The sequence below is a fragment of the Lampetra fluviatilis genome, chromosome 14 (genome assembly GCF_964198595.1).
Source record: "Lampetra fluviatilis chromosome 14, kcLamFluv1.1, whole genome shotgun sequence".
NCBI classification, from domain to species: domain Eukaryota; kingdom Metazoa; phylum Chordata; class Hyperoartia; order Petromyzontiformes; family Petromyzontidae; genus Lampetra; species Lampetra fluviatilis.
Genome location: NC_136288.1, coordinates 8,623,610 through 8,635,689, shown reverse-complemented (window position 1 = coordinate 8,635,689; position 12,080 = coordinate 8,623,610). Strand labels below are relative to the sequence as shown.

General features: G+C 40.3%; 1 protein-coding gene across 7 annotated transcripts in view; it reads left to right on the top strand.

Annotated features, from left to right (window-relative positions):
- The window catches only part of LOC144935851 (KH domain-containing, RNA-binding, signal transduction-associated protein 2-like), a 55,399-nt gene that overhangs the window by 38,362 nt on the left and 4,957 nt on the right, over window positions 1-12,080 (top strand). For 2 of the 7 annotated variants that reach the window (XM_078862664.1, XM_078862663.1), the window contains exons 7-9: window positions 3,851-3,921; window positions 6,276-6,334; window positions 9,458-9,544. In XM_078862664.1, the coding sequence (XP_078718790.1) occupies window positions 3,851-3,921; window positions 6,276-6,334; window positions 9,458-9,544 (217 nt within the window). Of the gene's footprint in view, window positions 1-3,850; window positions 3,922-6,275; window positions 6,335-9,457; window positions 10,575-10,691; window positions 10,726-11,045; window positions 11,090-12,080 lie in introns of all 7 variants that reach the window. The other 5 variants (XM_078862665.1, XR_013637362.1, XR_013637361.1 and 2 more) reach the window with 5 other exon arrangements.

Below are 12,080 nucleotides of genomic sequence, written 5' to 3'. Positions count from 1 at the left end.
GTGTGAGTCAGCTTCACAGTCCGTCTCGGTAGTACTGGTGATTAGATAACCAGTTGTTTGAAATCGTACCCTGTAAAAATAATTTCATTCAGTATCAATGCTGTAGAGCTCGGAAAGAACCACACGTGCAACAGCAGACCAACACTTGTGTATGTGAACATACCTCCAGGATGTCAGTTGCACTTAAGAAATTATGAATAACTTTGAAATACACAGTAGTGTTAAGATGCACAGTGGTTTGATAGCGCATTTTAGAATTGTTGGAGCTCTTGAGTACCTTTTTATAATACCCAATTCCATATTCATATCAGTGCTCTTGAAAATGTGTAGTGAGAATGTTATTAACTTTGTGCAGGATCTAGAAAAACCTTATTCAGATCATATCATGCCCATGTTGGCCTGCCTGCCCTGGTTTCCAGTTTCACGTCGGATTCAGTTTAGAATAATTTTGCTAACCTACACAGCTCTGAACCAGAACCAGAATCTGTATTTATCCTGGAGGAATCCAATGAGCTCTGAAGCTCTTTTTCATGAATGTCCAGTAGGGGCAGATCAGGAAGTTACCACAACAAGCAATACGAAAACACAATATGCATGCAAAGTATAGGAAATGTAACCAAATCACTCAAACTAAATATATAAAATATATAAAGTATATAACCACCTTGCCCCAGCCTACCTTAGAGACAAACTGCACCCATGTGTGTTGCTAGGTTGAGGCTTTGGTCTATGGGTGACCGAGCTGTGTGCCATGCAGCAGCCCCGAGACTCTAGAATACCCTCCCACAAGACATCAGGATATCATCAGGATATCTTGGGTCTATAGACATTTTGAAAGCTCGTCTTAAATGTCATCTGTCCACTTCCGTTTATTAAACTTTTAGATAATTGAGCGAATGGCTTAGGAACATTTATTTAATTATTTTACCGTTTATTTTATCGTGAGTTATTTGCCATGTTGTGTCTGCTGCGTATTGTACAGCAATCTGAGGCCCTCAATGAAAGGCGCTTTATACATAACATTATTAATATTGTGAAGGAATTACACATATAGTTATATATGCTTGCCATGTCGCTTACCGAAAGGAGGGTATTATACGCATAGTAATTTGGCGTGTATTTTTCAGTAGTTTTTCCTGTAATTCTAACAACATGGCAAGTACTATATGTGCTTGCAACAAAGTGGCTTTAATTGTAGGACACGATTTTCACTGATCTATTACTATAAGTCATGAAATAATATGTACAAAATGATACAATTATTAAGATAGCCTTCTATTCACTGACAATAATCTGTGAACATACGAAGGCACTGCTTCATCGTGCACAAGGCATTGGCTCAAAATTAAGCATATTCCCCAGTTCATTCCATGTCACTATAGTCCATTCTGAAGTATAATACGTAATCTTTTTATTTTTCACTGCTGTATTCTCGCATATGATGTAATCTGGATTGAAGAGCCATTTCTTTAAAACTGCTTTTTGTGTTTAGTTTGTTGTCCTACCCCCGCACCTCCGATTAGTTTGTTGTCGTTCCCCCGGACCTCCGATTAGCACAGTTTGCTATATACAGTGAGGGAAAAAGTATTTGATTCCCTGCTGATTTTGTACGTTTGCCCACTGACAAAGAAATGATCAGTCTATCATTTTAATGGTAGGTTTATTTGAACAATGAGAGGCAGAATAACAACACAATCCAGAAAAACGCGTGTCAAAAATGTTATAAATTGATTTGCATTTTAATGAGGGAAATAAGTATTTGACCCCCTGTCAATTAGAAAGATTTCTGGCTCCCAGGTGTCTTTTATACAGGTAACGAGCTGAGATTAGTAGCACATTCTTAAAGGGAGTGCTCCTAATCTCAGCTTGTTACCTGTATAAAAGGTACATGTTCACAGAAGTAATCAATCAATCAGATTCCAAACTCTCCACCATGGCCAAGACCAAAGAGCTCTCCAAGGATGTCAGGGACAAGATTGTAGACCTACACAAGGCTGGAATGGGCTACAAGACCATCGCCAAGCAGCTTGGTGAGAAGGTGACAACAGAAAGGTCCTGCGAGAGTCTTTAGCCAGACATCAGCGGTGGATTGAGTGTGTTGAAGGCTGGACTTCACACACTCCAGCCCTTGTGCCAGGGCCCTACTACGACATTTGGGTGCTGCTAATCCAACAGAATACTGGGCCGCAAGAGTCCTGCCCAACTCTATAGCCTCCAAACTAGTGGAGAATACCGCTCGACAAAAACATCAAGCGAGAGATCCATCGCCAATTACCCCAGACATTGGCCTCAATTTCCTCACAAACCCCACCGCCATCAGCACAGAGGAATTGAGAGAGGGTTTGGCTGCAATGAAGAAATGCAAGGTTGCCGGCAGAGATGATACCTCTGCAGAATTATTCTATCATTTTAGACCCTAGGGCACTGCAATGACTGGAAAAACTGTACACCAAAAACATGAAAACTGGATGCATCCAAAAAGCATGGTGGAAGATGATGGTCATTGCCGTACCTAAACCGGGTAAGCCAACTGAGAGACCCGAAAAGCTATAGGCCAATATCACTCCTGTGCACGACCTATAAACTCCTGGAGGGCATAATCATTATCATGCTCTGGAGAATCGGCCCCCTCGTCAAGTCAGTGATCCCTGAAGAACAAGTGGGATCCTGGCCTGGATGCAGCTGCTATTTCCCTCGATCTTGCAAATCGAGGGAAACAGTCGTCTTTCCATTAATCAGGACCTTAACAATATCCCTCTTCATCGCTTGAAGTCATGCAAGCCCTTTTGGACCCATACGCTTAAGCTTCAGCAATGCAAGTTCAACCCCGATGAAGCTTGAAGAGCTGAATGGAGTTCACAAACAAACACCTTGTGAAAGACCCAACACAGAAGATCCCTGGGTTTGATCTTCTACGAGGGCTCATGGTCCACCCTAAAGCACATACACACAAATCATGGCAGATGCGGATACATTATATACAAATTAAAACTTAAAAACTACCCAGTAGTGTGCGACTGTGGTCATCCAGAACAGACCGTGCAATATATGAGACATTTCACCAAGCGACTGCAGCCCCATGTTATTGGCTTATAGAAGTCGTAGCAATTTTTTTACACCTTAGTTTACAATTTGAACTGCAAAGTGCAGTATTTATTTAGATATATATTTTTTTGCAAGACTGCTCTGAAACCTGTAACCACATCCCTTGTTTGAGGAGTTTTCATTTCGAGCCAAAAAAAATCATTGGCTCAGATTGTATCCCGAAAAATAAAATGGTTGGAAGCCGGCTCTTCCCTCTGGTTTTCGTTTTAGTGTTACTCCATGGATGCAACATAATGTAAAAAAAATAGACCATTGTGTGTCCAAGCCAAGGTTTATACTGGGAGGTATTATTATAATGTATATATTAAAATGGAAATGAGTCGATCGGTAGATCATGTATGGTGGGGTAAGGTGTGGGTACACTAAGCTCTTCCAAGACGTATGAGCAGCGTGGAATAGGTTCTCCAGAGCTCCCTTCGCTGGATTTCCTTCCGCAAGCAGCGGTGTGAGTAGGCAATTACAGGGCTGCACATCTCCCTTGCTAAAATTGCGAATGAAATCGACTCGAGTCACCATCTCATTGGCAGATGAGATGCCATGTGGGCGTGCGTGTGGCACCTCGCGGCAGGGTTCATTGCGACCTTCGTGCATCACCCCCACCGAGCGTGTCGCCCACACTCCTCATTAACCACTTCTCACGCCTCACTAATTTCATTTCACTGCAAATTAACTTTAACTTTTTTTTTTCATATACAGCATAAAAATATAATCTTCTACTTACTTACATGTGACTTAATCTACTTAGGCTTATGAAGATGTGTATGAGAATGGATACGAAGAGGACTATGGTGCCGGCAGTACCTCCCAGACTAACAGGTATGGGAATAAATGTACTTTACTCTTGTGTGTAAGGTGAAAATGCAGTTTACTGGAAGTGTCATACCACTGTTTACCGCATTTTATAATGAAGGGCTCTGGGTTGAAAAGGTGTGATATCAAAAATATATGATTATTATTGGTATAACATGATCATACAACTAGAATACATGTATATTAAAGTGAAACCTGTGCTGTGAATAAAATGATGAACCAGTCCTAAAATATCTGCAGAATTATGTTTTAGAAAAGTAAAAACATATACACAATGTACTTTATATGATTATACAGTACATTGTATAATCATATACAGTACATTCGTGTTGATATGGGATTATTTGGGGGAGGGTCTATCATCTGCAAAAAATGTTGCATGAATGCAGTGTGGCATGGATTACGGAAGGAAAAGCTGTGCGCGACTCCATTAATCAACAAATAATGTGCGGACTAAGGAGAAGTGCAACTACGTGACTTGAGGTTAAATTAATCTGCAGTAAATTGGTGGATTATAAGGTTATGGGTGTTTCTAAGACCCAATTAGGCAATTTTTTCATAAAGTGAAAATATTTGTAAAACATTTTTACACTTGATATCCAAGTCTCAAAACCTACAAAACATGTCACATTAGCACTCCTAGTTTAACACGTAGACTTTCGAAACCAACATTATGCATAATAATGGTTTTTGGGTTAGATCGCATTAGTATAAATGTGTCGTAACCCTCCAGCACCCGACACACCAAATTAGTAAGGGATTTGTCAATTAAACAAAACGCCAATTCGTTACTACTTCAGCTCACCGGTGTGTTGCAGAGTAAACCCACAACATTTACAATTTGAGTACGACGTTTCGCTGGTAATTACATCCAGCATCATCAGGCGATTTGCCAGAATAGCACACCTAGTCTGTGCAGATGCAAAGCTAAGATATAAAAATTGCAGCTTTGCGTTAGCCCCTCTGCCACTGCCACGGATTGCCGTTTTGCGGTCCGCGATACTCTTTCAATCCGTCAAGGTGTGCTATGTATTACAGAAGCAGTCGCGAACCGCCAATAATCCCCAAATTTACAGCAAACTTGTGGATTATTGTATAGCGGATTGTATTTCTGCCACACGACTGAAGATTGATGCTTAAGCAATACAGGCAGTTCCTCGACTTAAGTCGGTTCGACTTACGTCGATCCACACTCTCGGCAGGTGGTCATTCGCCACAGCCGCGTTGTTAATCACAGCGGTTGGACTCGCACTTACAGCAATGACGCCGACTCAGGCGCCGGTTCTGCAGACAAACAAACATACGTACGCATGTATGTGTAATGACAGGGTGACACCTGCCAGTCTGTAAGGGTAATTACAGTTATAGCTGCATTACATAATGCTTTATTATGAAAGGGCATATCTAGGGTAAAGGTTAAGGGCAGTGTCAGTCGAGAAGCTCCGGGAACCATCCCGAAGGGTCTCGTAGGTTCTAGAAAGGGGCGTGGCCAGAGGTCGAGCTTGGCCATGCCAGGCAGATACGTATAAGGAGCACAGAACCAGAGTTTTGAGGCTGTTAGTGTGGGGTCTGGGTCCTGGTTGCGTCGCTGCCGTCATCATCTCTTCGTCTTCGACCACGTGGCTGTTCTTCCGCGAGACCAGCTTTGTCGCCGCCGCTACACTCGTCAACCAGCCAGTGTAGCGCAGGACAGAGATGGGCTGCGTGTTTGGACAGCCTAGGTGTAGCCGCGTTACGAAGTGTATCGCCCTGTGTGCTCTTAATAAATAAAAAGCCTTCTACTCGACGTGTGTCGGAAGTCGCTCATTGCATATGTATATTAAACATCTTTCGCACCATACATAGCCAACCGTGCTAATCGGAGGTGTGGGGGAAGGATGTCACCCAGTCGATCTACCTCCCGACTTCGCCTTCCGGTGCTAAACCTTCTGCATTATTAGCTGATGGAAACGCATTTTTTATTCATTTAATTCTTAAAAATGGCTGATGAAATGAAAGGTCAGTGAATTCGTGGTGTTGAAAAGAGCATGGCAGAAAGGCCATGACTGTATTCAGTCCAAATAAGCCAGGATTACGAGGAATCAAGGTAATAACTTTTCGTAATAATATTGTATTCTATATATGATTGGTAGTCGATTCAACATGCGATATGTATTCGTATAAAAAAAAATCTAACTTTCTTCAAATATAAACAATATAATTGTTTCTCTGGGAAAACAGTTCTTGACATACATCGTTTCAACTTGTGGCACCTTTTCTAGGAACATAACCTGACATATGTCCGAGGACCACCTGTACTTTGAATGTTTTGACATTTTTTTTTCATATGAATGGTTGTCTGGTATGTTCTTATTATACAGTGCTGAAGAATACTGTGACTACAGCTACACCCTTACTTTGGGAGAATACGATGACTTTGGTGAGAATCTGCATTGGCACTTTGACACGGACATTAAAAAGACAATGAATTGAAAGATTTTATCCGAGCTTAAACACCCACATGTACAGCACCAATTTTGGTTCGGTGGATTAAAGGGCTAGTGGAACACTTAGCAGGCACTGCGATGACTCCCGAATATGAATCTGTCCAGCAGAACGAGATGAAACTGAGTGAACAGGTGGGGCGAAGATGTGATCATAGCGTGGTCACCAGGCCTCGCAAAGAAGGATATAGACTGGCCCAAAATGTTCAGTTTTATTGATGACTAGCTTTTCTACCCGACTTCGCCCGGGACTTGGATTCACCATGCCTTTGTCTCCACCGTGGCGATGTTCACACACCACACCAGTTACTCGTTTGAGGCTGAGTAGACCTAGGGGAGGCCCAGGACCGGTTCAAATAATCGCCACCGGTGGTGGCCGTGAGCGGGAATCGAACTCGGGTTGCCGGGTTCGTAGTGCAGCGCGCGAATCACTACGCAGTCGCTGCCCCCCCCCCCCCCCACACACAGGATACAGACAAAGACCCCCCGTTTAGCCTGTGAGATTGTAGGGGGCAAGTGCTGTTAGCGAGCACCTATGAAGGCCGGCACGGCACACGAGGGGTTTGGGTGGCCAGCACCACGCCCGGCCGCCTTTGTCCCCCCAGTGGCGATATTCACACACCACACCAGTTACTCGTTTGAAAGCTGTCTCTGGTGTGGACCAATCAGTTTCAAAGACAATGCATATATTATCAGAGTATGTTTTCTGTTTGCATTCTGACCACAAGTATTGTGGTTAATGCAGACATGATTTTTTGTAAAATGGTTCAGTTTGGTGTTTTAACATCTTAACACCTGTTTTGTTTCCAGAAAAAAAGGGGAAAACCTATTCTCATATTTTGGTACTGGCAAAGGAGGTCCCATGAGGATATAACCTGTTCATGATTATTAATGAGGGGGTAAATATAGTAGTCAATAAATACATTCACAGTGGGGAGAGGGAGAGCGGTGGTACTCTGGTTATTACACTGCGTTCTGAACCCCACGGTGACCTAAGTTTCATTGCTGGCCATGGCTAACATCAGTGGAGAGCATTATCTGAACAAGACCTGGCCCCCTCCTGTCCCCTCAACCAATTAACACTGACCAGCAAGGTGAAGTGTCATAACAATTCCCCCATAGCTGAACTCGTGTGGGAGGGGCCTTCCAGAAGTGGATCGACAAGGGGTTCGGCCCGAATACATTTACTGAAAATCGCATGCAGTTATGCCGTGGATTGAATTTAATATGTTACGATTATAAATCCAACACTGCATATTCCATTTAGGTGGCACGTTCAGTGTGCAATAATCTGATATTTTTGAGATGACATATTCAGTGAATTACGTGACATTGTTGATTTGTTCATATGGAACTGGTATGCATTTGAGATGATACATTGTTTTCAATCGTAACAGTCGTACTCACACTGGTCAACAAAAAAAACATTTTTTTCTGGCCTTGACTTTTGCAGCTGTTTTAGACTAATTTCAGGGTGCTGATTCCAAATCTGATCTCAGATTTGTTCTATCATATCTAATTTTTAAATCCTTTATATTAAGTTCGCTTGCTTGCTTAGGACCGTGCAAATCTTTCGGTCGTTTTTTAACCCACTTCCCGTGATCCAATCGAGCTGCCATTTTGCACACAGATTCGTTGTGCGTGACAATGCATTTTCGTGAAAAAAAATTCCAAAATTTTACACTGTTTAGGGGAAATGTTTGAAATATTTAATTACCAATTGTTTAATGCTGCCAGACAATCATCTGACCCATAGGTGGCAGCCATCTCAAGCCAGAGGACGAGATGACTCTAGCCGCCCCGATGCCACGCATATAAAGTATTTATAGTGAATAACTTTGTTTTTACGGGTTTACTTGTTATGCTATCGGCATACCCCATTTTCATTGATTTTACCCGAAATTAACTCTGTCACTTATGATTGCAAGTTGTTGCGAGTCAGTGACTGCTTTAGTGTTAAAATATGGTGCTGTATTACTAGGATAGTGTGTTTATAATATCATATTATGTAGATATCCACATTTATTTAATATTTTTCTTCTGCAGTTTTTATTGAAAATGCAATATTTGATATCTAAAAAACCTGATGTGATAGACAAAAACTGATGCAAGATTTGGAATCAGCACCCCAAAATTACCTTTAAACCGTTGGAATACCTTATGCCAGAAAAAGTGTGTTGACCAGTGTTATGCTCCAAATGTAATGCTTATATGAACATTTTAATTATACATTTAGAAGCCCATGCTTACAGCATTTAATTGTTTATATGTTCACTCTGCTATGCATGCACATTGCAACTCATGAAATAGAATACCGTGACCTTTTCCCACATTGCTTTGCAGAGTTTAAACTGTTGTGACATCTTGGACCATGTTATTTGATATTTTAGTACAAATCTACACCTTCATTGTTGGCCCATTAGTGAAAGGGGGGATGTGTTCCCTATAACAGCTCAAAGCACAACATGCGTCAGAAGCAGCGCTTTACTTGTGCTGATGAAGCGTATTAACAAGTGAAACCAGCACATAAAGGCTTTGCTGCCGTAAAGCGGATGTGCCTTCAGTCTGGTAAAAGCTAGTGACTGAAGTTCAGGCTCCTGTGCACATAGCATGCAAATTTAAAACCCGGTCAGACATTATTTCTGCTCATATAAGCCTCCGGGGTTGATTAAATGATTACTAACTTGTGAAAACTAAAATTAGCATTGTATAAATAGACTGGCCCTTGCCATTTCCATGATTGATTCAAGGTCACCAACATAAATATGTATTGGTCAAAGCTTCTATGAGAAAGTAGACCATTCTGCTTCAGAAACAGACACCTATAAATAATTAGAATCGGAAAGAAGGCTGATAAAACATTGTCAGCACATCAACAAATTGTTCTGGGAGAATGAAGCGCACGTCATTTTTCTAACAAAAAATCACTTCTATAAACCTTTCATTGAATAACGCATAATTTACTCGCCACGCTTCCACGTTCATTCTGTATTGTAACGTGTACAGGACCAAGTGATCACATAGCCCTAACGTTGAGTCGGTCGTCGTTGTTGCTGTAGGTCAAAATGGGTGGTCCAATACCAATGGCCTCCTCAAAGCAGCGCCAGTGTGGAGCATGAAGGGCGCCAACAGGGAACACCCCTATGGTATCTATTGACATCTTGTTTGTTGTGCACTGAATATTTGTCTGCTGTTCTAGACTTCATCGCGTGTCCTTTTCAAAATGTAGTGTTAGACTTTGTGGCTGTAATGCTGACGCACACATTTCGCGTACTTTGCTACGAATTGGTGTACATTTTGCATTTTGCGTGCGCCAAATTTTGTTACAGCTATCGCTTGTCTGTAGTGAAATAATGAAACCTATACGTCTATGGTATGTAGTTTGTCGGATGAATAAGTACGATCATGAGCAATTTAACAACTTTTTAAAACGCAAGCTGTCTGTAAACCTTATTTGTTTTAAGGTGTATTCTAATTATGGCAAGCATGAAGATCTAATAATTTTTAAACAATTACACTAAGTAAATACCAGTTTTGTTTTCATACTTAAATAGATGCAATTTAAAAGCAAAGGCAAATATTATTTATGGTACAATTACTGTTCAATATAAAGTAAGTACCCTGCTATCAATAATGATTAAATGCGAATTAAAGTAAGATAATTTTTGTAGATAATTTACATTTGAATCGTAATCTATAATGCTGAATTAATCATATTTGCTTAAATCGATCGCATAAAATGTTATTGTATGAATAAAAGTAATCTTATTACGTAATTATGTGTGCTGTTTTAAATATATCGGTTAATACTTTAATCTTATAAGTGACGTAAACACTTTGCTTTGAAACATTGCAAAATAATTGCGTTCAGAGAATCACACTGGTCTATTGACTAACGGTTGTATTATTGTACAGTATACGAAATTCACGGAAAATTATATCGCAGCCTAACTGCCGTTGCACTCGACGGTTTATTCAAAATGTAAACGTCACCTGCAAGTAATCCAACTTTAACGCTGTGCTAAAACGAAGTTACCTTTGTGTTGTCTCAACGCTAGTTAACCCCCCTCGTACATATCTATAGGCAGGCGCGTTTGATTAATCCATGCTGATTCGAATGAGAATTTAGGGGATTTCAAAGGATCTCTAAAGCAATAAGCACCTCAGCAATAGAAGGTAACCCTAATACTTTGTCTTAATCGCATAAAACTTTATAATTTTTGTTAATTGATTTGTAAAAAAAAACATTAATAACGAGATGCACTAAGAAAATGTAACTTGATATTTCAACAGGAAGAGTCTTAATACCAGTGGTACTAATTTAAAGGTAATACAAACTAAAAGCAACTTAATACATGCCATGTTAAATGTTAATATTCCAGCGAGCATGAAATATAATACACTTGTTTATAATGTATTAATACAAATCTAATGAATGCAATACATACCAATGCACTGCTGCAGATTGTTTACAATTTGTTGTGATCTTACGTCTAAAATAATGATTACATGATACGACTGATGGGTTTACATAGATAATATGTGCTTGTCATTGTTCTTTAGAATAGTGGCAATAATGTGCTTAAATGTTTGCGAAATAATTGAATGTTGTGCCGAGTTTAAATTTTGCACTTTTTCTTGCTTTAGGAGAACGATAGTACTGTTGTACCCAGGTGCAAACTACTTGGTAGGTAAGTCTCTTCTAAAGCTCATTTTTGCATCCCTCTGAAGTCGTGACTAAATAGATATGCTTTACATTTAAGAAAACTGAATGCGTCTACGCATTTATGAACATGATCACACCTCATTCAGTCACAGAAACAGGGCATGGATGGAATGTTTTCCGTCTGTACGGGTCATTTAGCATTGCCAACTGTGTGTGAAGGGACATTGTGTTAGACTTGGTTAAAGTGAAACATTTATAGACTGATAAGCCCACATTAAGTTACTTTGTTGAAAATAATTTTCATCGTAAGAGATGCAACCTCCATAAACAGCAAGGGTGAGAGTGGGCATGCCAAATGTATGCTATGTGTGCACAGTGTAACTTCAGTCATTACCATTAAACACCTGTCACATTCCATAGTTGAATAGACATAAATGCTTAAAGCTAATCAACCAGTATCTCAACTGAAGTTTCATCGCTGCGTGTCGATTATTAGTAAACGCACAAGTCTATTACCACGTTGCTTTAAAGTTGTCGAGATGTGTTTGGCATGTCCCATTACTACCAACACTAGTTCTGCTTGATTCACGATGCAATTAATTGTTGATTGGGTTATTGAGACCTTAGAAAGTACCTTATAATGTTGGCTGAGAAGACCCCTTATCCACCAAATCACCCACAATGTTTATAGGATTGTCCAAGGAGCGTGATGGATGTACTGACACTGTTATAAGTAATTTATCCAAACTTATGTTATTTACTATGCTGTCACATGCATGTAATGCCTTTTAAATATTTACTGCCTATCTTGTCCTGTAATGGCATGTGACCCCATGCTTCTACTGTGACCGCACAATAAATTATATGCTGCATTTCATTTGTGTCCCTGGACACGATATTTGACGTAAATAATATTCCAGTAAGGTGGACAAATGTAGAGCTGAATTTATGACATCATTCTCTTGATGTGATTTTTTTCCATTGTTTCAAAAGGGAGCCCGAACACTGTTCACATG